The sequence below is a fragment of the Rana temporaria genome, chromosome 3 (genome assembly GCF_905171775.1).
Source record: "Rana temporaria chromosome 3, aRanTem1.1, whole genome shotgun sequence".
Lineage (NCBI taxonomy): Eukaryota > Metazoa > Chordata > Amphibia > Anura > Ranidae > Rana > Rana temporaria.
Window position 1 is genome coordinate 417852720 of NC_053491.1, and position 26698 is coordinate 417879417.

At 47.7% G+C, this 26698-nt stretch overlaps 1 protein-coding gene across 2 annotated transcripts in view; it reads left to right on the forward strand.

Annotated features, from left to right (window-relative positions):
- The window catches only part of DPYSL2 (dihydropyrimidinase like 2), a 144096-nt gene that overhangs the window by 35189 nt on the left and 82209 nt on the right, over positions 1-26698 (forward strand). Inside the window, exon 1 of one of the 2 annotated variants that reach the window (XM_040346117.1) lies at positions 20539-20738. The exons of the other annotated variant lie outside the window; for it this stretch is intronic. Coding sequence (XP_040202051.1) covers positions 20700-20738 — 39 coding nt within the window. The 5' untranslated portion in view covers positions 20539-20699. Of the gene's footprint in view, positions 1-20538; positions 20739-26698 lie in introns of those variants that run through there. 2 annotated transcript variants of the gene reach the window in all.

The window sequence follows — 26698 nt, forward strand, 5'->3', positions numbered from 1 at the left end:
TCAGTGTGTGTGTAGGTCAGTGTGTGTTTCAGTGTGTCAGTGTATGTGTGTGTGTGTGTTTCAGGTAAGTCAGTCAGTTGTGCTTACCCTATTGCGCTGCCGTCTTTGTCTTAGCAGCACAAATGTATACTTCTCCTCCCGGCTACACATCCAAGCTAAAAGTTTTCTTCTCTTTTCGGCTGTGTTTCTCATTGCCGCTCGCAACCTTCTCTCATACAGTGCGGTATGAATTTTGCCTATAAAGAACCAAAAGGCTAGCAGAGAAAAGACGAGCTGCTGAATGACCTCCATTGTTGTTGTTGTTGTTTGGCTGACGCTGAGTGACGCTGCATCACGTTTCTCGTCGCACTAGTGTGACATCATGAGGGGCATTTTTTCTAAAACCTGTATGGCCCTGGCGGTCCGATTTGCAGTGGAAACGCTCACCAGAATAGACCGGACCATTCAAACCCGTTCCATTCTAAACGACCCGAACCGATCCGCTCAGTGGAAACGAGGCATAATATAATCTTATAGTAGTTTTCAGAGTTTCAGGGAAATCCATTGTCTTCGTAAGTCCTAGGACAAAGGATGTACATGAGTAAATTGATGCTATTCTCTGGTTGGTACACCAATCTGTAACACATTTGTTCATCCATGGAGATGTTGAAATTGGACTGTTTTTGATGCCTAACACCAATGGCCCAGATTCAAAGAGATTTGCGCATTATTTACGGAGGCGCAGAGCAACGATTTTGCCCTGCGCCCCCGCAAATTTGCTCTGCTGCCCTTGATTCACGGAGCAGAAGCTCCGTGAATTGCGCGGGCGCGCCGGCAAAATTGCCCGGCGCTAGAGCACGCAATTTAAATGATCCCGTAGGGGGCGGGAATCATTTAAATTAGGCGCGCTCCCGTGCCGAGCGTAGAGCGCATGCTCCGTCGGGAAACTTTCCCGACGTGCATTGCGGCAAATGACGTCGCAAGGACGTCATTTGCTTCCAAGTGAACGTGAATGGTGTCCAGTGCCATTCACGAATCACTTACGCAAACGACGTGAAATTCAAATTTCGCGACGCGGGAACGACGGGTATACTTTAGCATTGGCTGCCCCTACTATTAGAAGGGGCAGCCTTACGCTAAACACGCCGTACGGAAACGACGTAACTTGCGTACGCAGGCCTCGCGCAACATTGTGAATCGGTGTTAGTATGCAATTTGCATACTCTACACTGAGCACAATGGGAGCGCCCCCTAGCGGTCATCGCAAGAATGCAGCCTAAGATATGCGTGGCATAAGAGCCTTATGCCACACAGATTTTAGGCTGCAGTCGGCGTTACGATGTTCCTGAATCAGGAGCATTTGTAACGCCGGAGCAAGTAAGCAATTGCGCTGTGTAACCTATGGTTACACAGGCGCAATTGCTTCTTGAATCTGGGCCAATGTCTTTATTTTAATGATGTTATCGTCATCAAGTGCAATGTAACTGTATCTGAATACCACAAACTGAAAACGCTATTTATTAAAAAAAAAAAAAATATTCAAAGCAAATAAATGTTTCCATCTATGTCTCCATGCTTTATTTTGTTGAGAAATCACTATGAAAATAAAGTAAGGGCAAATGATTCATGTACTTCCTGGAATCCATCTGCCCTTAAAGCGGAGCTCCACCCTAAAGTGGAACTCCCGCTGATCGGAAACCCTCCCCCCCTCCGGTGTCACATTTGACACCTTTCAGGGGGGAGGGGGGGTGCAGATACCTGTCTAAAGACAGGTATTTGCACCCACTTCCGGCCACACAGTCTCGGGCAGACTGCGGGCATGACGTCACCTCCCGCCCCCCCCCCCCGTTGTGTTCTGGGAACACTCGGCTCCCAGTACACAGCGGGAGACAATAGGCAGGCGTAGCGCGACTCGCGTATGCGCCGTAGGGAACCGGGCAGTGAAGCCGGAGCGCTTCACTTCCTGGTTCCCTCACCGAGGATGGCGGGGGGGGCAGCAGAGTGACGAGCGATCGCTCGTCCTCTGCTGCGGACAGAGCTGGAGTATTTGTAGCTGCTGGCTTTTCATTTTTTTTTTTTTCAGCGGTGCTACGCTTTAACTCAGGCAAGCAGAGAAGAAGGTGCTGAGAAAATCCCTCTTCCCAAACAAAATGCCTGTCAAGACTTCTGGGATGTATAGTATGACATCATTCTGGCCTAGGCCAGAAACCAGGAAGCAACTGAAGAAATGTATTATTGTTATTTCTACAAGAAAACATCTGTGCTTGTGAAAATTTGAGAGATGCCTGCTCACAGCACTTTGATGGATACCTGTGATATTATCTACAGTATATGCTTTTGGGTTAAAGGAGAACTCTACAAGGGAATGGAATCATACTGGAATGGATGCTGACGTGATCCTTGCTCACCGTGCTTACCCAATCAATTGAGTTGGCTCTTCATCTTTATGTATGTCTACTCTATATGTTACAGCACATTGAAGCTAAAGATGTGTGTGTATGTGTGTATGTATATATATACACACACACATCTTTAGCTTGAACGTATAGAGTGAACATACATAAAGATGAAGAGCTGTACTGTACTGTATATATAGTATACTGTATCAAAAGATTTGGGCAGGTGTGAAGAAAAGCTGTAAAGTAAGAATTCTTTCAAAAATATATATTTTAATTGTTGATTTTTCTCAGTTTACAAAATGAAAAGTTAGAAAACAGAAGAAAAAATCAAATTACAGATTTTCTGTGGATGTAGGCGGCCTCAAATTCTTCTGTCTCTTCATGTAATCCCAGACACACTCAATGAGATCAGGGCCCTGTGTGGGCCAAACCATCACTTCCAAGACTCCTTGATCTTCTTTACATTGAAGATAGTTCTTAAAGGGGTTGTAAAGGTTAGTTTTTTATTTTCTAAATATGTTCCTTTAAAGCGGGGGTTCACCCTTAGAGGGCACTTTTTAGCCTTAGATTCCTGCTCGTTTTGTCTAGGGGAATCGGCTATTTGTTTTAAAATATGAGCAGTACTTACCCGTTTACGAGATGCATCCTCTCCGTCGCTTCCGGGTATGGGCTGCGGGAATGGGCGTTCCTTCTTGATTGACAGTCTTCCGAGAGGCTTCCGACGGTCGCATCCATCGCGTCACGATTTTCCGAAAGAAGCCGAACGTCGGTGCGCAGGCGCAGTATAGAGCCGCACCGACGTTCGGCTTCTTTCGGCTACGAGTGACGCGATGGATGCGACCGTTGGAATCCTCTCGGAAGACTGTCAATCAAGAAGGAACGCCCGCTCCCGAAGACCCATACCCGGAAGCGACGGAGGAAATGCATCTCGAAAACGGTAAGTACTGTTCATATTTTAAAACAAATAGCCGATTCCCCTAGACAAAACGAGCAGGAATCTAAGGGGAAAAAAAGGGAAAAAAAAGTTTTTTTAATAAATGGGTGAACTCCCGCTTTAAGCTAGTGCATTGTTGGTTCACTTACCTTTTCCTTCGATTTCCCTTCTAAATGTTTTTTTTCTTTGTCTGAATTTCTCACTTCCTGTTCCTCCTCAGTAAACTTCACACCATCATCCGAGTGGTGGTTAGTCAGCCAGAACATCTTACTGAGGAGGAACAGGAAGTGAGAAATTCAGACAAAGAAAACAAAGAAAAAAAAACATTTAGAAGGGAAACCGAAGGAAAGGGTAAGTGAACCAACAATGCACTAGCTTAAAGGAACCTATTTAGAAAATAAAAACAAACCTTTACAACCCCTTTAATGACATTGACTGTATGTTTGGGGCCATTGTCCTGTGACAGAATAAACTTGTGGCCAATCACATGTCTCCCTGATGGTATGGCATAATGGATACACATTTGCCTGTATTTCGTTTCCAATAATTTTTATTGGTAAATTCCAGGTAGTGCATATTCAACAAATACAAATGTCTAATAGAGAAAATGATTATCCAATCCATCGAGATCAACCAATGATAACATTCATAACAGGAATAGAAATAGAAGAATTATCAGGCTCCAAATGACCAGTCTGGGGATGCAGTCAAGAAAAAATAAAAAGAAAGGGAAAAGTAAAGGGTAAGGTGTTTGGTGCGATGATGATGCTCCAAGCTTGGACTCCAGAAGAGCCTTCAGACTTTACAAGTGCCCTATCAGGTAGTTAATCCAAGGTTCCCAAATCTTTTCGAAATGTGGAATTTTATCATTAGGGTAGCTGAGAGTTTCTCGTTGATCCTTATCAAGAATAGTTGGCTTTCTGCGTGGGCTCCTATGAGGCACTCTCCCGGTTAGTCTACAGGGGCCCGAGGGCCCCGTACCCCTTAACGCCTTCCATGAGGTCAGTGATCAGAGCATGGGCCGTGGCACAAGCATTGAGACCCACTGATCGTGCCACCTTCTCCCCTCGTGCGCCCCTATGGAGAAACCCCAACTTGGTCCACTTTTTGGATTACCCGGACCAGGTGGTGTGGATGGCCTATGGGATTAAGACCTTAAGCCACGTTGTAGTGAATGGTACCCTGAGGACGTTTGATGACTTGAAAACGCGATATGACCTACCTAATACTCATTTTTTTAGATACCTGCAATTGCGCCATGCGTTTCAGGCCCAGTTCGGAGGGAACCCTTTGGTTCTGGAGTCTGGGGACCTGGAATCACTGGCTCGTAGTGAATCACTCCCCAAGGAGGTATCCAGCCTCTATAAAGACCTTTTTCCCGAGACTACCGGGTTGCTGTCGCCTTGTAGGCGTGCTTGGGACTCGGTGACCGCGGGATTGGACAGGGACGACTGGGATGATGTCTGGGGGGTGGCTTTCCAGGCCTTAGTTTCTACAAGAGACAGACTTATACACTACACGTTTCTACATAGGGTGTACCTGACTCCTGCCAGACTGGCTAGAATGTTCAGGGGTCAGGGATCGGCTTGCTGGCGGTGCTCCATGCCTACTGCCGATTTTATGCATGTTTTTTGGGAATGCCCCCAGATTCAGGCATACTGGCAGGCAGTGGTGGATTGCATCCGGTCGGTCACTACCATTTCGATCCCCATGACTGTGGAGGTGTGTTTGTTACTTTTGGTTGAACCCCTAGCTACAACTAGGGCTATAAGGACTCTTCTCATTCTTGTGCTCTTCTATGCTAAGAAACAAATTATTCTTTCTTGGAAAAGTTCCTCTGCTCCGACGGTGACAGCCTGGAAGGTACTAGTCAACAAAGCCATCCCATTTTACAAAGCCACATACTTGAGTAGAGGGGCATTGACCAAGTTCGATAAGGTATGGGGGGGTTGGATGGCCTCCACAGATACGGTGTCAGACTAAGCTACTTTGATGGAGAAGTTTAGTGTCTAGCAGCTACTGAGGTCGGGGAATCCTGTAGGAGGGAATTGTGGAGAAATATGATCCACACGCATAGGGGTGACTGTTCAATTGTGTGGAGGATCTTGTGGTAATCTATTGTTATGGATGGGCTCCTTAAGAGGGAATGGGGCCATACGTCATTTGATTTAGCACTGGAGCTGGGTGTAGGCAGAAGAGTCTTATGTATATTGTGTGGAGGGGATCGGTTGTGCTCTGACCCCCATCTCATTTCTATTCATCCTAGTCCGTTCAGCGAACGTTGACGGTGTTCAATGCGAGCATTTCTGTCCCCCCATTCCTTCTCCCCCCCTCCCCCCCCTTTTTTTTTACGTTTTGTCATGTTCTGGTTTTGTACAACGGTCTCTGTGTTTTAACCGGTCAATGTTGGTCACGTATGTGGCCTGTTATTGTATACGTGTTTTGAAAATTCAATAAAAATTATTTTACAAAAAAAAAAAAAAAGAATAGTTGGCATGACAAAGGAGGTCAATTTCCGCACGCACCACAAAGCTTCCAAAATTGGGCAGCCCAGTAAGGCACCCTGTGGATTCTTTTTAAGGTTTGTGCCTGTTAACAAGTACAGAAAATTATATATCCTTATCCAGAATCTAGACTTTTGAGAACTTCCACCAAATATGGAGGAACGAACCATCTCGGGAGCAGCCTCTTAAACAGCATAGAGATGCTCCTGGGATGTAGGAGGCCAGTCTCATTGGGACCATAAACCATCAGAGTAGCACTATGTAATTTGCCTCTATGCGTGGAAAACATTTGTTTGGACTTTTATTTTGTTTCCTTTTAATAAAAATGGTTCCTGACTGGCTTGAATCACTGGAAAAAACACATCTACCACGAGAGCTAACAAACCCCATCTTACAATATATATATATATATATATATATATATATATACAGTATAATGATAAAAAAACATATTTTACGTTTTATAAGTGATTAAATATTCTCTGTTCTCAGCTGCATAAGGGACTTTGAGATGTGTGGGGGGGAGAAACAGCAGTACACTGATCTTCCCAGTGAATGGCTGTGCAGAGGGGTATGTCAGCACAAGTTTTCTCTATTGGAGGAAAGAAAAGCTATGCTCCCAGCACAGTCAGAAAACTGACCACACTAGGATGGATGTACATCTATGCCTAGCTAAGTCAGTTTAAAAAAGGAAAGCAGGGGGACTGTCAGGATTACCAGGTATTTTGCACACAGGAATATAAAGGAATACAAAGATGACAGGATGCTTTTTAATACAAGTTACAACAGACATATCAGAAAAATGAAATGTTGGGAAAACATATTCTTTAATTATATATCATTTTTTTTTGCCACATACTGGATTGACAGTCAGACAAGTACTAGGTTATATGCTTAATTTTATATTGCCAGCCCTTGAAGGTGTTCGATGCCTTACAGACACTGGTGAAAAAACTGAGGTACTTCCTGTGTAGGAGGGGTTATATAGGGGAGGACTTCCTGTTTGACTATCTGCCAGTGTTCATTCACCTATAGGTGGCATATAACCCACATAGTCATTATTATGGCTGCTCTGTGTCCCGTGATGTACAATAAAGAAATAGTTTTTCATTTGACATTTGCAGAGTGATGTAGTCATTGCCAGGACAAGGTCACCCAGCGCCCAGGGCAAAAATGGTAAACTGCGCCCCCCCATCCCAGGGGTACTAAAAAAGTCCTCACCTCTGTCTCACCATGTCATTCGCTGGGAATTAAGGCGTCATCTCTTGATGTCTTATATGGATTTTATGGAATAACACTCTATTTTGCTCTGAAGATTGTTGTGAGGTCACCTTCTATTGTATATTTTGCTTGTTACATAGTTTCTTTTGGTCAAGCTGGCCCAAGCAAACTATGTAAAGCAGGCATGTCCAAAGTCCGGCCCGAGGGCCAATTGCAGCCCGGTTTTGAATGGCCCGCCTGGTTATCTACACATATATACCGTATTTATCGGCGTATAACACACACTTTTGTGCGTGTTATACGCTGATTCCTGCTGCCTGTGGGTGAAGAGGAGGGAGCGCCGCCAAAATAGCCAGAGCTGAGTGTACTGTGTATTCGGCTAGACTCGCAGTCCCGCCATTGGACGTGTGTTATGTCTATCATAAAAGCCGGGCTAAGGGGCGGGACTGCGAGAGGAGCCGAGTACAGCCGAATACACATCCAGCTCTATCTTGGCGGCAAAATGTAAAAGCTTAATTTTTGGGCACGCTGGCTGCAGATGGACACTTGGGCATGCTGGCTGCAGATAGACACTTGGGCTTTGCTGATCATTCGTGGCAATGGTGAGTGCATTCCTGGCAATGATAGGTGCTGCATTCCTGGCAATGATAGGCGCTGCATTCCTGGCAATGGTGAGTGCTGCATTCCTGGCAATGGTGGGGGCTGAATTCCCGGCAATGATGGGGGCTGCATACCCGGCAATGGTGGGGCTGCATTCCTGGCAATGATAGGCGCTGCATTCCTGGCAATGGTGAGTGCTGCATTCCTGGCAATGGTGGGGGCTGCATTCCCGGCAATGATGGGGGCTGCATTCCCGGCAATGATGGGGGCTGCATTCCCGGCAATGATAGGGGCTGCATTCCCGGCAATGATAGGGGCTGCATTCCCGGCAATGATAGGGGCTGCATTCCCGGCAATGATGGGGGCTGCATTCCCGGCAATGATAGGGGCTGCATTCCCGGCAATGATAGGGGCTGCATTCCCGGCAATGATAGGGGCTGCATTCCCGGCAATGATTGGGGCTGCATTCCCGACAATGATGGGGGCTGCATTCCTGGAAATGGTGGGTGCTGCATTCCTGGCAATGGTGGGTGCTGCATTCCTAGCAATTGGGGGTCTACAGATGGGCACTGACCCTTATTTTGCTTCACAGTTCTTTATTTAAAATTTTAAGTTTTTTTCCTGAAACTTCCCTCCTTAAAGTGAAGGTGCGTGTTATATGCCAATAAATACGGTATATCCAAATAATACGCCTGAGCTCATTTCTTCACTCACACACAGCCACAAAGGCAAGATAATTCTTGTTGGGCAGTGTATTTAGTGCTTGAACGAACATACTTAGACCGAATTTTAATGGTTCAAAGAATGCCAGGCAAAACGGTCGGCCCTCGAGCATGTTCATTTCATCAAATCTGGCCCTCTTTGAAAAAAGTTTGGACACCCCTGATGTAAAGTGTATCAAAGCTTTTAATTTAATAAAAGATTACTTGAAAGGTTTACAGGAAATTGTTGACTGTTTATCAACTTTACAACCAGAGATAAAATAGAAGACTGGCAAACCATTTGTGCTTTTTGTCCTGTTTATTTAGTGTGCTGTTTTTTTTTTGGGGTTGGTGAGCATAATTCATCATGATTGCCATGGATCTTCATTGCTGGACGATGTGATTGGCGTATTTACATTGTACGACTTTTTCCCCAAATACAGGACTTCGTTATGGTGTGTGTGTTTATTTACTATTATTATTGAATTTATTTATTTTTGGTAATTAGTAACCAGGGGTATGGTGTATGCCTTACTCATTCACGTACTGTAGAGGGAGGAGTATCTGGGAATTACCCTATTTTGAAGGGGACTTTCAGGGCCAGATTCAGGTAGCTTGGCGTATCGTTGAGCGGGCGTAGCGCATCTCATATGCGCTACGCCGACGTAAGCCCAGCTAATTCAAATTTGGAAGGTAGTGGGCGTGTTGTATTAAAATTAACCGTGACCCCATGTAAATGAATGGCACATGCTCAGAATCACGTCGCATATACTCCCTAAGAAACGACGGCTCGATGCGTATGACGTGAATGTAACCTACGCCCAGCCCCATTCACGTACGACTTACGTAAACGACGTAAAATACGACGGCTGTTCCGACGTCCATACCCTAACATGACTTACCCCTGCTTTAGGTGGGATAATTTTACGTCGGACGTACGCCTTACGTACACAGCGTAGCTTACTGCGACGGGCGCAAGTACATTCGTGAATCGGCGTATCTAGGTAATTTACATATTCGACGCGTAAATCAATGGAAGCGCCCCTAGCGGCCAGAGTAAATATGCACCCAAGATACGACGGGATAGAATTCAGGCGTATCTGGTTTCAAGAATACGAACGACGGCGCATCCGTGGACTTACGCGGCGTATAAGAAGATACGTTGGCGTAAATCGTTCGTGAATCTGGCCCTCAGATTCTGAAAAGTTTCTTGTATACTGAGCAAAGAAGAAGCTCTTGCCTTCATTAACATGCACACAATGGGGTAGATTCAAAGAGCAATTGCGTCTGCGTAACCATAGTTACGCAGCGCAATTGCTTACTTGCGCCGGCGTTACGAATGCTCCTGATTCAGGAACCTCGTTACGCCGACTGCAGCCTAAGAAATGACTGGCATAAGGCTCCTTATGCCGTCATATCTTAGGCTGTATTCTTACGCAGGCCGCTAGGTGGCGTTCCCGTTGTGGTCAGCGTATAGTATGCAAATTGCATACTAACACCGATTCACAACCCTACGCGAGCCCTGCGTACGCAGATTACGTCGTTTGCGTATGTCGGTTTTTGCGTAAGGCTGCCCCTGCTATTAGCAGGGGCAGCCAATGCTACGTATACCCGTCGTTCCCGTGTCGCGAAATTTGAAATTTACGTTGTTTGCGTAAGTGAATCGTGAATGGCGCTGGACGCCATTCACGTTCACTTTGAAGAAAATGACGTCCTTGCGACGTCATTTACCGCAATGCACGTCGGGAAAGTTTCCCGACGGAGCATGCGCAACACGCCTAATTTAAATGATCCACGCCCCCTACGGGATCATTTAACCACTTACCCCCCGGACCATATTGCTGCCCAAAGACCAGAGTACTTTTTGCGATTCGGGACTGCGTCGCTTTAACAGACAATTGCGCGGTCGTGCGACGTGGCTCCCAAACAAAATTGGCGTCCTTTTTTTCCCACAAATAGAGCTTTCTTTTGGTGGTATTTGATCACCTCTGCGTTTTTTATTTTTTGCGCTATAAACAAAAATAGAACGACAATTTTGAAAAAAATGAATATTTTTTACTTTTTGCTGTAATAAATATCCCCCAAAAAGATATAAAAAAACATTTTTTTTTCCTCAGTTTAGGCCGATACGTATTCTTCTACATATTTTTCGTAAAAAAAAATCGCAATAAGCGTTTATTGATTGGTTTGCGCAAAAGTTATAGCGTTTACAAAATAGGGGGTATTTTTATGGCATTTTTATTAATATTTTTTTTTACTAGTAATGGCGGCGATCAGCGATTTTTTTTTCGGTATTGCGACATTATGGCGGACACTTCGGACATTTTTGACACATTTTTGGGACCATTGGCATTTTTATAGCGATCAGTGCTATAAAAATGCATTAGATTACTATAAAAATGCCACTGGCAGTGAAGGGGTTAACACTAGGGGGCGGGGAAGGGGTTAAGTATGCCTGGGTGTGTTCTTACTGTGGGGGGGGGGGTGGCCTCACTAGGGGAAACACTGATCTTCTGTTCATACATTGTATGAACAGAAAATCAGCATTTCCCTTGCTGACAGGAACGAGAGCTGTGTGTTTACACACACAGCTCCCGTTCCCCGCTCTGTACCGAGCGATCGCGTGTGCCCGGCGGCGATCGCGCCCGCCGGGCACACGCACGGGAGTCGGGGGCGAGCGGGGGGCGCGCGCGCGCGCCTCCGGCGGCGCGCGTGCGCCCCTAGTGGCGGCTAATAGGCAGGACGTCATATTACGTGGTCTCGCCTAGGAGAGCCACCTTGTGGACGTATTTCGACGGTGCGGCGACGGCAAGTGGTTAAATTGCGCGCTTACGCCGGGCATTTTGCCGGAGCGCCCACGCAATTTACGGAGCTACTGCTCCGTGAATCAAGGGTAGCGCAGGTAATTTGCGGAGGCGCAGCAGCAAAACGGTGCGCTGCGCCTCCGTAAAAACTGCGCAAATCTACCTGAATCTACCCCAGTATGTTTTGCCAAGGGGTTCACCCTGGCAAGTTTCCCACCCCATGTATGTGGCCTGGTGTGGTTGCTGTGTGAGGGGGCTGCCCCTCCCCTCCTCTTTTTCCTGGCCAGCCAAGATTTATGCTCAGATATGGGTCTGGTGTGGAATTTGAGTTTTGGAGGGGGGGGGGGGGGGGGGCATGCTTTTACTTTTCAAAACTGGAAACATGGTTGCAAGGATACAAGCAGATTTTTTTTTGTGGAGTCCTGTTTATAATATGGAAGGGTCTGGTATGGATGAAAGGCACCCCCTTTGTTAAACTGAAGGAGGCAAGCTGGGAAATGTCATTTAGGCGCAATTTGTTTTCTGTGTAAGTGTCGCTTTAGTACAAAGTACAGAGGTGCCAATTCACAGGCAAGTGTAGGCATCTCCCAGGCATGTTATTTAACCACTTCAATACTGGTTACTTTCCCCCCTTCCTGCCCAAGCCAATTTTCAAATTTCAGCGCTGTTACTTTTTAAATGACAATTGCGCGGTCAATCTACACTGTACCCAAACAGAATTTTTATCATTTTGTTCCCACAAATAGAGCTTTCTTTTAGTTGTATTTGATCACCTCTGTGTCTTTTTTTTTTTGCTAAACAAATAAAAAGAAATTGTAAATAAGTAAGTTTTTTCTCCTTCACTGATGGGCAATGATAAGGTGGCACCAATGAGGCGGCAGTGAAAATGGGCACTGATGGCCACTAATAGGTGGCACTAGTGGGCATTGATAGGTGACACTGATGGGTACTGAAAAGCTGCACTGATAGGTACTTATGGGTGGCACTGAAAGGTGGCACTGTTAGGCATCACTGATGGCACTAGCAGTCATTGCTGGTGGGCACTGATTGGCATCTGCCTGGGCACTGATTGAAATCCCTAGTGGTCCAGGGTGGTATACCTGGTGGGCGTCCTTTTTGGGCATCCCTGGTGATCCTGGCAGCATCCCTGGTGGTCCTGGGCAGGCATCCGTGGGGGCTGCACTGATAAAACAATCAGCACAGACACCCCCCCCCCCCCGTCAGAAGAACCGCCGATTGGCTCTCCTGACAGTGAAAAAAAAAAAATCATTGTTGCAAGACTATGGGGGTTATTTACGAAAGGCAAATCCACTTTGCACTACAAGTGCAAAGTGCACTTGAAAGTGCAGTCCCTGTAAATCTGATGCCGCGTACACACGACCATTTTTAATGGTCTAAAAAAAACAATGTTTTTTTCAACCCGATTATTGTTAAACCGGCCTTGCCTACACACGATCGTGAACAAAAAAATGCTCTAGCAAAGCGCGGTGACGTACAACACGTACGAGGGCACTATAAAGGGGAAGTTCCGTTCGGATGGCACCACCCTTGGGGCTGCTTTTGCTGATTTCACGTTAGTAAAAGTTTGGTGTGAGACGATTCGCGCTTTTCAGTCTTTGTGCTTTTCAGTCTACTACAGCGTGACGAATGTGCTATCTCCATTACGAACGCTAGTTTTACCAGAACGATCGCTCCCGTCTCATAACTTTCTTCTGAGCATGCGCGTTTTTTTCACGTCGTTAAAGCCCACACACGACCATTTTTTACAACGTTAAAAATGACAACGTTAAAAACGACGTGAAAAATTAGACCATGTTCTAATTTTTTAATGGCCATTTTTTACGTTGTGAAAAATGCTCTGGAGCCCACACACGATCGATCGTTTTTAATGACATTAAAAAAAAAACGTAATTTTTTACAACCCGAAAAAGGTTGTGTGTACACGGCATGAGGGGTAGATCTGAAACAAGGGGAAGCTCTGCTGATTTTATTATCCAATCATCTGCAAGCTAAAATGCTGTTTTTTATTACCCTTGCATGTCCCCCTCGGAACTACAGCAACTGCACTTCCAAGTGCACTTTCAAGCGCACTTTGCACTTGTAGTGCAAAGTGGATTCACCTTTCGTAATTAACCCCCATTATACCTATTACTTTTTTGTCTTATGAAATGAAAGTTATTGTTGAATAAATAGTAGAAATTTTAAAATTGCTCATGGGGAGTGAACAGGTGTGAGAGGCAAAGTAGGTAAAAAAAGAAGTATGGGAAAAGCGTTATAGGCAATACTTGTTTTCAGGGTCACAGAAGTGCGCTTACATCCTAAATTCCCCAAAAGTTGGGACACTATGTAAAATCTACATAAAAGCAGAATGCAATGACTTGCAAATCTCATAAACCCAAATTTTTTTTCACAAAAGGAAATAGAAAGCATATTAAATGTTTAAACTGAAAAATGTATCTTTTTATGAAAAAAAGTAAGTTAATGATGACATTGATGGCAGCAACATGTCTCAAAACGTTGGGACAGGGCAACAAAAATCTGTTCAGATCATGGCTGTGTTTAAGAGAATGTGATGCCAGCTTTGTGTGGTGTGTAGAGGAGTGTTGCAGCCTGTGGCTAGACTATGTGCAGTGCAGGGACAAGATAAGCTCCGCAAATGCCCTGCCAGCAATGACCCCTGTCTTCTGCCCTTCCAGCAATGACCCTGTCCTTGCCCTGTCAGCAGTGATCCCTGTCCTTAGCCCTGCTGACCCCTGTCCTCAGTCCATTTACCACTATCAGCTCTAAAAAAAACCCTATCCTATGCCCTGCTAACCCCTGCACACTGCTCTGCTGATCCCTGTCCGCTGCCCTACTGACCCCCTGTACATTGCCATACTGATTTCTGTACACTCCCTTGTATACCTCCCATCCTTTGCCCTGCTGACCCCTGTCCTCTGCCAGCTGACCCTATACACTGCCCGTCAAACGAAAAGCCTCTTTACACTGTCGTACAAACTACAAAGCTTATCATATGCCCTGCTGACTATCTCATCCTCTGCCCCCTCACAATCACACCCTCACTGATATTTTACATAATTTCCTCCCTCCTTCCAGTGTCATCCTCTCTTCTATCTCCTTGCAGTTCCATTACCTCCCTCCTCTCTCCTGGCAGTGCCATTCCCTCTCTCCTTTCTTCTTGCAGTGCCATTGCTCTCCCATATCTTCTTGTGTCATCCTCTTCCAAACTGCAGTGCCATGCTCTCCCTTCTGTCTCGTTGCAGGTCTATCCCCTCCTTTCTCTTTCCTTGCAGTGCCATTCCCTCCCTCCAATCTCCTTGTAGTGCCATCCTCTTCCTCGTATCTCCTTGCAAGACCATGCTCTTCCTTCTCACTCCTTGCAGTGCCATCCACTCCCTTCTATCTCCTTGCATTGCCATACTCTCCCTCCTATCCGATTGCAGTGCCATGCTCTCCATCTTCTCTCATTCCAGTGCCATCCTCTCTCTCCCCTTGCAGCAAAATGCTCTTCCTTCTCTCTCCTTGCAGTGTTACCCACTCTCTTCTATCTAATTGCAGTGCCATTATCTCCCTCCCACTTGCAGTGCCTTCCTCTCCCTCCTATCTCCTTGCAGTGACATTCCCTCCCTCCTCTCTCCTTGCAGCGCTGTTCCCTCCCTCCTATCTCTTTGCAGTTCTATTCCCTCACCTCTCCTGACAGTGCCACTCCCTCCCCTCTCCTGGCAGTGCCATTACCTCCCTCATTTTTCCTTGCAGTGCCATGCTCTCTCATATCTTCTTGCAGTGTCATCCTCTTCCTCCCTGCAGTGCCATTCCTTCCCCCCTATCTCCTTGCAGTGCCGTGCGCTCCCTTGTCTCCCATGGCAGTGCCATCCTCTCCCTCCTCTCTCCTTGTATGCAATTCGCTCCCTCATATCTCCTTACAGTTCCATTATCTCCCTTTACTCTCTCCCTGCTGTGCCATCCTTGCCCTCCTCTCTCACTGCAGTGCCATCCTCTCCCTCCTTGCAGTGCCATGCCCCCCCCTGCAGTACCTTCCTTTCCCTCATTGCAGTGCCATGCGCTCCCTCCTCTCTCCCTGCAATGGCATTCTCTCCCTGGTCTCTTCTTGCAGTGTCATTCTCTCCCTTGTTGCAGTGCCACCCTCTGCCACTTGCAGTGCCATTCTATCCATCTTTGCAGTGCAATGCTCTCCCTACTCTCTTTGCAGTGTCATTCTCACCCTCCTTGCAGTTCTATTCTCACCCTCCTTGCAGTGCCATGCTCTCCCTCCTTGCAGTTCAATGTTCTCCCTTCTTGCAGTGCCATACTCTCCCTCCTCTCTCTTTGTGCCAAGCTCTCCCTCCTCTCTTCTTGCAGTGCCAGGCTCTCCCTCCTCCATCCCAGCAATGCCGTGCTCTCCCTTTCTCTTTGCAGTGCCATTCTCTCCCTCCTTGCAGTTCCATACTATCCCCTTGCTAGCTCCTTGCAGCACCACCCTCTCCCTCCTCTCTTCTTGCAGTATCACCCTCTCTCCTTGCAGTACTATCCTCTCCCTCCTTGCAATGCCATCTTCTCCCTCCTATCTCTATGCAGTGCCATGCTTTATGTCCTCTCTCTGGGCAGTGGCATCCTCTCCCTCCTATCTGCTTGCAGTGCCATACTTTCCCTCTCCTTGCAGTGTGATCGCCCTCTCTCCTTACAGTGTCATCCTCTCCCTCCCCTTGCAGTGCCATGCCATTCCTCCTCTCTCCTTGCAGTGCCATTCCCTCCCTCCTATCAGCTTGCAGTCCCATGTTCTTCCTCTTCTTGCAGTGCTGTGCTCTCCCTCCTCCCTTCTCTCAGTGCCATCCTCTCTCTCTCTCTTTGCTGTGCCATCCACTCCCTCATATTTTCTTAAAGTGCCATCCTCTCCCTCCAATCTCCTTGCAGTGCCATCCTCTTCCTCCTTGCCATGCCATCCTTTCCCTCATATCTCCTTGCAGTGTCATTCCCTCCCTTCTATCTCCTTGCAATGCAATTTCCTCCCTTCTCTCTCCTTGCAGTGCCATTCTCTCCCTTCTATCTCCTTGCAGCAGTTCTATTCCCTCCTCCCTCTCTTCTGGCAGTGCCATTCACTCCCTCCTTTCTCCTTGCAGTACTATGCTCTCCCACATCTTCTTGCAGTGCCATCCTCTTCCTCCTTGCAGTGCCATGCTCTCCCTCCTGTCTCATTACAGTTCCATTCCCTCCCTTCTGGCAGTGCCACCATCTCACTCCTCTCTCCTTGCAGTGCCATCCTCTTTCTCCTCTCTCCTTGCAGAGCCATTTCCTCCCTCCTAGCAGTGCCACCCTATTCCTTCTATCTCCTTGCAGTTCCATTCTCTCCCTCGTCTCTCATGGGAGTGCCATTCCCCCCTCCTTGCAGTGCATTGCTCTCCCACATCTTCTTGCAGTGCCATCCTCTTCCTCCTTGCAGTGCCATGCTCTCCCTCCTGTCTCATTACAGTTCCATTCCCTCCCTTCTGGCAGTGCCACCATCTCACTCCTCTCTCCTTGCAGTGCCATCCTCTTTCTCCTCTCTCTCCTTGCAGAGCCATTCCCTCCCTCCTAGCTCCTTGCAGTGCCACCCTATTCCTTCTATCTCCTTGCAGTTCCATTCTCTCCCTCGTCTCTCATGGGAGTGCCATTCCCCCCTCCCTTCTCCTTGCAGTGCATTGCTCTCCCATATCTTCTTGCAGTGCCATGCCCTCCCTCCTGTCTCGTTGCAGTTCCATTCCCTCCCTTCTGTCTTCTAGTAGTGCCACTATCTCCCTCTTCTCTCCTTGCAGTGCCATCCTCTCCCTCCTCTCTCCTTTCAGAGCAATTCCCTCCTATCTCCTTGCAGTGCCACCCTCTCCCTTCTATCCCCTTGCAGTGTAATTCTCTCCCATATCTTTTAGCAGTGCCATCCTCTTCCTCATCACAGTGCCAAGCTCTCTCTCCTGTCTCATTGTAGTTCCATTCCCACCCTTCTTTCTTCTGGTAGTGCTACCATCACCTTCCTCTTTTCTTGCAGTGCCACCTTCTCTCAGAGCCATTGCCTTTCTCCAATCACCTTGCAGTGCCATGCTCTCTTATATCTCCTTGCAGTGACATGCTCTCCCTCCTTTCTCATTGCAGTTCCATTCCCTCCCTTCTGGCAGTGCCACCATCTCCCTCTTCGCAGTGCCATCCTATCTTCTTGCAGTGCTAGCCTCTCCCTCATATCTCCTTCCAGTACTATCCTCTCCCTCCTCTGCCCTGGCAGTGCCATCCTCCCCTCCTCTCTCCTTGTAGGCAATCCTCTACCTCAAATCTCTTTACAGCGCCATTCCCTCCCTCTTCCCTCTGCAGTACCATCCTTTCCCTTCTATCTCCCTGCAGTGCCACCCTTTCCCCCCTTCTCCCTGCAGTGCCATGCTCTCTGCTTGCAGTGCCATGCTTTCCCTCCTCTCCCCCTGCATTGCCATCCTCTCTCTCTCCTTGCAGTGCCATCCTCTCCCTCCTCTCTCCTTGCAGTGCCATGCTCTTCCTACTCTATCCTTTCAGTGCCATTCCTCTCCCTCCAATCTCCTTGCAGTGCCATGCCCCCCTATTTTCTCCTTGCAGTGCCATGCTCTCCCTCCTATCTCCTTGCAGTGCCATGCTCTACCCCTTGCAGTGTCATCCTCTTCCTCCTTGCCGTGACATCCTTTGCCTCATATCTCCTTGCAGTGCTATTCCCTCCCTCCTCTCTCCTTGCAGTGCCATTCACTCCATCACATCTCCTTGCAGTGCCACCCTCTCCCTCCTATCTCCTTTCAGTTCTATTCCCTGCCTTCTGGCGGTGCCATTCTCACCCTCCTTTCTTCTTGTAGTGCCATGCTCTTCCTCCTATCTTCTTGCAGTGCCATCCTCTCCCTCATATCCCTTTCCAGTGCCATTCCCTCTCTCCTTGCAGTATTATACTCTCCCTCCTTTCTTCTGGCAGTGCTATCCTCTCCCTCCTTGCAGTGTCATGCCCCCCCTCCCTCCTTGCAGTTCCATGCTCTCACAGCAGTGCCATTCTCCCCCACCTCTCTCCTTGCAGTGCCATACTCGCCCTCCTTTCTTTTTGCAGTACTATGCTCTCCCTCCTCTTCCTCTTGTTCCCTGCAGTGACATGCTCTCCCTCCTTGCAGTGTCATGCTCTCCCTCCTATTATATCCAAAGTCTCTAACCATCTCCTGTACCATGCCTGCAATCTCCTGTACCATGCCTGCACTCTCCTGTATCATGTCTGCATTTTCGGACCATATTTTGTATCATGTCTGCAGTCTCTGACCATCACCTGTATCATGTCTGCAGTCTCTATCTCTTGTATCTGATAATACAAACTTCTCTGAATTTTATGTGTTGCCTGATGTTGAGAGCAACACTTGGGACCATGTCAAGAAAGTTGACCACCACAGATATATATATAAAATGAACGTGTTTTCCTCTAACAGTCTTTCTTTTTATGTAGCGTAGTGTGTTAGAATGTAACATATTGCAGACATGAATATATAACATGGTATGAAAGTTTACTTTTTGCTAGAATGTAACACATTGCATACATCATCTATAACATAACAGCTCCATGTGATGTCTACAATGCCAGGCTCCTCCAGATCCTTCCATCCACGCCCTCATTAATCTGGCCCTATCTCCTTGCAGTGCCATGTTCTCCCTTCTATCTCCTTGCAGTACCATTCTCTCTCTTCTTGCAGTGCCATCCTCTTCCTCCTATCTGTTTGCAGTGCTCTCCCTCCTTGCAGTGCTATTTACTCCCTTATATCTCATTGCAGTGCTATTATCCCCCTCATGCTTGCAGTGCCATCCTCTCCCTACTATCTCCTTGCAGTGTCATTCCCTCCCTCCTTTTTCCTTGCAGTGCCATGCTCTCCCATATCTTCTTGCAGTGCCAAGCTCCCCCTCCTGTCTGGTTGCTGTTACATTCCCTCCCTTCTGGCAGTGCCATCACCTCCCTCCTTGCAGTGCAATTCCACCCCTCCTATCTTCTTGCAGTGGCACACTCTTCCTCCTCTCACCTTGCAGTGCCATTCCCTCCCTCCTTTTTCCTTGCAGTGCCATTCCCTCCCTCCTTTTTCCTTGCAGTGCCATGCTCTCCCTCCTTGTGGTTTCATCCTATCCATCCTTGCAGTGCCATGCTCTCCCTCCTTTCAGTTTGCAGTGCCATGCTCTCCCTCCTCTCTCCTTGCAGTGCCATGCTCTCCCTCCTTTCAGTTTGCAGTGCCATGCTCTGCCTCCTTTCAGTTTGCAGTGCCATGCTCTCTCCTCTGTGTCATGCACTCCCTCCTCTCTCCTTGCAGTGCCATCCTCTCACTCTAATCTCCTTGCAGTGGCACGCTCTTCCTCCTCTCACATTGCAGTGCCATTCCCTCCCTTTTCCTTGCAGTATCATGCTCTCCCTCCTTGTGGTTTCATCCTATCCATCCTTGCAGTGCCATACTCTCCCTTCTTTCAGTTTGCAGTGCCATGCTCTCCCTTTCAGTTTGCAGTGCCATGCTCTGCCTCCTTTCAGTTTGCAGTGCCATGCTCTCTCCTCGGTGTCATGCACTCCCTCCTTGCAGTGCCATGCTCTCCCTCCTTTCAGTGCCATGCTCTCCCTCCTTTCAGTTTGCAGTGCCATGCTCTCTCTCTCCTCAGTGCCATGCTCTCCCTCCTTTCAGTTTGCAGTGCTATGCTCTCTCTCTCTCCTCAGTGCCATGCTCTCCCTCCTTTCAGTTTGCAGTGCTATGCTCTCTCTCCTCAGTGCCATGCTCTCCCTCCTTTCAGTTTGCAGTGCCATGCTCTCTCCCTCCTTGCAGTGCTCGCCCCCATCCTTTCCCCCGTGCAGTGCCATGCTCTCTCTCTCCTCAGTGCCATGCTCTCCCTCCTTTCAGTTTGCAGTGCCATGCTCTCTCTCTCTCCTCAGTGCCATGCTCTCCATCCTTTCAGTTTGCAGTGCCATGCTCTCTCTCTCCTCAGTGCCATGCTCTCCCTCCTCTCTCCTTGCAGTGCCGTGCTCTCCCTCCTGTCTGGCTGCATTTCCATTCCCTCTTCTGGCAGTGCCATGATCTCCCTCCTTTTTCCTTGCAGCGCCATGATCTCCCTCCTTGCAGCTCCCCCGCCTGTCCCTGCTCTCAGCTTGCAGTGCCATGCTGTCCCTCCTTGCAGTACTCGCCCCCCATCCTCTCCCCCCCTTGCAGTGCCATGCGGCGGCCCGGTAGCGGATTGCAGCGCATCAATCTCGGCTCGCCAGTTGCCACTGCATTGCAGTCGTTGCATCCTCGGCTTGGGCCCCGCCCTCTGGCCAGGCTTGTCATTAGCATAGCGGCTGCCCCCTCGTCCAATAGGAGCTGCCGGGAGCTGTTGCCTCGGATGAGGACAGGGAGTGGCACGGCGCATGCGCACTGCCTCCTGCTGCAAGTCCTTTATTGCTCAGCCCGGGTGTCGGGAGATCGGGGGCAGCGCATCCTCATCCTCCTCCTCCTCCGCCTCCTCAGCACCCTCCGTCCACAGCACCGCTCCTCTGCCCGCCAGTCCCCCCGCCCTGTACCGAGGGGAGAGCTTCCGACATGTCTTACCAGGGCAAGAAGAACATTCCCCGCATCACGGTGAGTCTGGGTCCTGGGACTGGCATCGAGGGGTGGGGGGATCGTGCAGAGCCCTGGGGGCATGCACAGAGCAGCGTGGAGGTGCCATGATCCATCCACGGGCAGAGGATGCCCTGTAGATGGGTGTAGGTGTGTCATGGCATGGAGCTGTCAGGATGCTGCAAGATGATGCCATGTATTGAATTGTTTACAGGTACCCTACATTCAGGAGGGGGTATGGGCACCTCCACCCAAATATATGTAGGGTTCTGTGAGGATACCACCATGTTGTTCACATATGATACAGACTTACCAGGAACCTGCTGGATGGAGGACAGTGCAGCTACTGGCATATCATCCTAAGAAAATGAAAAGATCACGTGACCCAAAATATCTATTTATAGGTCTTTTACCAGAAATTCACACAAGGTTACATTTGTAAAAGTCCCAAATTCTTGGTGAACCTTGTGTGAATCTCAGGTGATTGATAATTAGACCACGTAGTTCTGGGGCCCAATGCCACTTGGCAGAGCCCGCTACAAGACACCAATGACATTTATGGCTGTCCAAAAGGGAGCATTTTTACTACTGACCACCAATGTATGGGTTGCAGTCTTCCCACTGACCACCAATGTGTGGGTTGCAGTCTTCCCACTGACCACCAATGTATGGGTTGCAGTCTTCCCACTGACCACCAATGTATGGGTTGCAGTCTTCCCACTGACCACCAATGTATGGGCTGCAGTCTTCCCACTGTCCACTGACCACCAATGTATGGGCTGCAGTCTTCCCACTGTCCACTGACCACCAATGTATGGGTTGCAGTCTTCCCACTGACCAGCAATGTATGGGTTGCAGTCTTCCCACTGACCAGCAATGTATGGGTTGCAGTCTTCCCACTGACCACCAATGTATGGGTTGCAGTCTTCCCACTGACCACCAATGTATGGGTTGCAGTCTTCCCACTGACCACCAATGTATGGGTTGCAGTCTTCCCACTGACCACCAATGTATGGGTTGCAGTCTTCCCACTGTCCACTGACCACCAATACTTACTGACGTTCTTACTGACGATCAATGTTAGGGTTGCATTCTTCTCACTGACCACCAGTATAAGGGTTGCATTCCAATGTATAGTAAGGGATGCCTCCTTCCTACTGACAACCAATGTAAGGGCTACATTATTTTCACTGACCACTATCATAAGGGGGTGCATTCAGCCTACTGACCACCAATGTAAAGGTTTCCTCCTCCCTACTGACCACCAATGTTAAGGTCCCCCCCCACTGACCACCAATGTAAGGATTTCTTTCTTCCTACTGACCACCAATGTACGGATTGCTTCCTTCCTACTGACCACCAATGTAAGGGTTGCATCCTTGCTACTGGCCATCAATGTAAGGGTTGCTTCCTTTCTACTGACCACCAATGTAAGGGTTGCATCCCGCCTACTGACCACCAATGTAAAGGTTGCATTGTGATTACCACTTTAGGGTTACATTCTTCCCACTGACCAGCAATGTAAGGGTTGTATCCCTCTTACAGACCACCACTGCAAAGGTTGCATTTTATTAACTGACCATCAGTGTAAGGGTTACCCCCTTCCTACTGCCTAACTACATAAGAGTGGCCTTCCTCCTACTGGTCACCATTAGAAGGGAAACTTTCACCATTGACCCTCAATTGGTTTTAGTAAGGGTTCCTGGAGACCTGCCCACCAATGTAAGGGTGGCCTTCCTCCTACCGACCACCACTATGAGGAGAACTTTCACCATTGACCTTTGATTAATTGCTTTTAGTAAGGGTTCCTGGAGACCTGCCCACCAATGTAAGGGTGGCCTTCCTCCTACCGACCACCACTATGAGGAGAACTTTCACCATTGACCTTTGATTAGTTGCTTTTTAGTAAGGGTTTCTGGAGACCTGCCCATCAATGTAAGGGTGGCCTTCCTCCTACCGACCACCACTATGAGGAGAACTTTCACCATTGACCTTTGATTAATTGCTTTTAGTAAGGGTTTCTGGAGACCTGCCGATCAATGTAATGGCAGCCTTCCTCCTACCGACCACCACTATGAGGAGAACTTTCACCATTGACCTTTGATTAATTGCTTTTAGTAAGGGTTTCTGGAGACCTGCCCATCAATGTAAGGGCAGCCTTCCTCCTACTGACCACTATTATAAGTAGGACTTTCACCATTGACCCGGAATGAAATGGTTTTAGTAAGGCTGGGTTCACACTGATGCAAATTGGATGCGGGTTTCGCCGCATCAAATTTACATGACAGAAAAGTTTGACCGGCTCTCAATGGACCCATTACACACACCTCCAGGGTGTCCGTGGTTCGCATTGAAGAAGGGTCCTTTGCATATTCTGGTCTGTTTCAGGTGCGAATTTAGCCCAAAATGTGGACCTGATTCGCACCTGAAACAGTGAACAGACACACCGGACCCCATGCTGTGAGCTGCGGCCGCAGCTAGTGTGAACCCAGCCTTATGCCGCGTACACACGACTGTTATTCATGTCATGGGAAAAAACAATGTTTTTCTCGACGTGATTCCTCTCAAGCCTGCCTTGCATACACACGATCGTGATAAAAAATGTTGGAGCAAAGCGCGATGACGTACAACATGTACGACGGCACTATAAAGGGGAAGTTCCATTTGAATGGCGCCATCCTTTGGGCTGGTTATGCTAATTTCCCATCTCATAACTTGCTTCTGTGCATGTACGTTTCTTCCCCCTTGTTAAAGCCTACACACAACTGGTTTTCACAACGAGAAAAACGACGACGTGAAAAACGACGAGAAAAAAAAGAGCAGGCTCTAAATTTTTAATGCCCATTTTTCGTGTCGAGAAAAATGCTCTGGAGCCTACACACGACAATTTAAAAAATTGAATTTTTCTCGTCATGGAAAACGGTCGTGTGTACGCGGCATTAGGGTTTCTGGAGACCTGCCCACCAATGTAAGGGTGTCCTTTCTCCTTCTGCCCCCACTATAAGGGGAACTTTCACCATTGACCCTCAATAAATTGGTTTTAGTAAAGGTTTCTGGAGACCTGAAAATGATTTTAGGGGTTCCTCTGGGGTTAAAAAGTTGAAAGGCTGCTGTAACTGTTGGAATTTGCACTTATTTCATGAAGAATGCAGCAGGTAAAGCAAGTCATGGAGGGGGCATAGCTGGGAACTACAGTGGTAAGGACCCTTGATCTTCCCAAAGCCGGTTGGGTGACCCTTTAAGAATAGATTGGGTTAGTTGCAAGGTCCAGTTATGCAATGAATTTAGCAGAGGGTTTAAATGCTGGGTGGTGGTAATAGAGACGTTATAGAGAAGCCTTGGTTAGTTGGGTGATGACAGATATTTATGAACTGTCTTTGTCAAGTCCACAGTCAAGTGCACAGTAATGATGATTCAGTATGGATGGGGTTACATAACATAGATGGCTCTGCACTAAGGAACGCGCCAGCTGCATGCAGCGGATTTTCCAGGGTGTAGCTGGGTGCGGAGGATGTTGCCCAGGTGATGTCAGATCTCTTTTTTTTTATTTTTATCGGGGATGCTGGGCAGGCTCATCATTATGGACGTACCATGCAGACTGAAGTGCCATGTCTGGTGGCGAACAGATGGGGTTACTGTGACACACATAGGAGGAGGGGAGCAGGATTCTGACAAAAGAGGAGTGTCACACATACACACAGCGCTGCATGCAATCACATACACACTGCACTGCCGCTAATGAATGCACACTGCTGATTGGAGATGCACCCTGCTGAGCCCGACACACATCAGAGCTGCTCGCTCTTTCATACACAATTCAATACACACATCGATCTATTATATATTGTATTGTTTATCTGCTAGCTTCTCACGCAATCACACAGCTTTAAGATAAATACAGTGACCAATCAGCTTTTATCTTTGAGCGGCGGCAGTATACTGATAAACGGGTATTACACGTTGCGTGTTTTATTTATTGCACTTACCATACAGTATATTCACACGGTGACCTTATAAACTGATTGATAAAGGATAGAACAAGGGCAGGAGAGGGTTAATGCTCAGAGCCACCAATCGCATGCTAACGTTCTTTTTAAATTCTGTCCTGGAAAATGATACCTGGAATCCGATTGGCTGTTATCGATCACATCTTCACTTTCCTTGTACCGCAGGGAATCTGTCAGCTCTGTTGTACACTCCATTGGTTAAGTGTGAACAACCTGTGCCAGAGGCTGTCACCCCCAACTCCCAAGGGTGGTGATAGTGCAGTGCAGGTTAGGAGCCTCAGCTAACGGTAGTAGGGAGGGAGCAGATGCATCCTGGTAAAAAGATGCTTCATGAAATCTAGGGCAAAGTAGATGGGAGGAGGGTACCCTCTGTAGCTTTCATTCTTAATTCTGCATTTAGGGAATGAAATATTACTGGCTGGTATTGGCCACATTCTAGCTTTCTGGCTAGCATGGGCCACTTTACACCTTCTTGGCTGGTATGGACCACGTTACATCTTATTGGCTGGTGTGGGCCACTATACATCTTATTGGCTGGTGTGGGCCACTATACATCTTATTGGCTGTTATGGGCAGCATTTTATTTATTTCAGGTAGTGCTGTCATTTTATGCAGTTCTTCTACATATACATTGTACATTCACATCAGTCCCTGCCCTCAAGGAGCTTCCAACCTAAGGTCCCTAATTCACATTCATCCATACACATACTAGGACCAATTTAGACAGGATCCAATTAACCTACCAGCATGTCTTTAGAGTGTTGGAGGAAATCAGAGTACCCAGAGGAGGCCCACACAGGCACAGGGAGAGCATGAAAACTCCAGGCAGATGGTGTCATGGTTGGCATTTGAACCAGCGACCCTTTTTGCTGCTAGGTGAAGGTGCTAACCACTACACTACTGTGTTGCAGAGCATTAAAGCTTGCTGGCAGGTATGGGCCATGTTACATCTTATTGGGTGGTATGGGCCACATTACAGCTCAATGGCTGGTGTGGGCAAAGTTACATCTTATTGGCTGGTGTGGGCCAAGTTACAGATTACTGATTGATATGGGCCATATAATATCTTATTGGCTGGTGTGAGCCACGCTAATGGCTGGGGGTCACATCTTTTTGGCTGGTATGGGCCACATTACATCTTATTGGCTGGTGTGGGCAAAGTTACATCTTATTGGCTGGTGTGGGCCAAGTTACAGCTTGCTGATTGATATGGGCCATATAATATCTTATTGGCTGGTGTGAGCCACGCTAATGGCTGGTGGTCACATCTTTTTGGCTGGGATGGGCCACATTACATCTTATTGGCTGGTGTGGGCAAAGTTACATCTTATAGGCTCAGCTGGTATGGACCACATTACAGCTTACTTGCTTGGTATGGGCCACATTACAGCTCAGTGGCTGGTATGGGCCAAGTTATTTCTTATTGGCTGGTGTGGGCCAATTTACATCTTATTGGCGGATGTGGGCCAAGTCACATCTTTTTGGCTGGTGTTGGGCAAGTTACATCTTATTGGCTGGTGTGGGGCAAAGTTCAATCTTATTGGTTGGTGTGGGGCAAAGTTACATCTTATTGGCTGGTATGGGCCACATTACATCTTATTGGCTGGTGTTGGCAAAGTTACATCTTATTGGCCTAGCTGGTATGGACCACATTACAGCTTACTTGTTTGGTATGGGCCACATTACAGCTCAGTGGCTGGTATGGGCCAAGTTATTTCTTATTGGCTGGTGTGGGCCAATTTACATCTTATTGGCTGATGTGGGCCAAGTCACATCTTTTTGGCTGGTGTTGGGAAAGTTGCATCTTATTGGCTGGTGTGGGGCAAAGTTCAATCTTATTGGTTGGTGTGGAGCAAAGTTACATCTTATTGGCTGGTATGGGCCACATTACAGCTTACTGACTGATATGGGCCACATTACATATTTTTGGCTGATATAGGCCACGTTTTTCATCTTATTGGCTTGTGTGGGCCA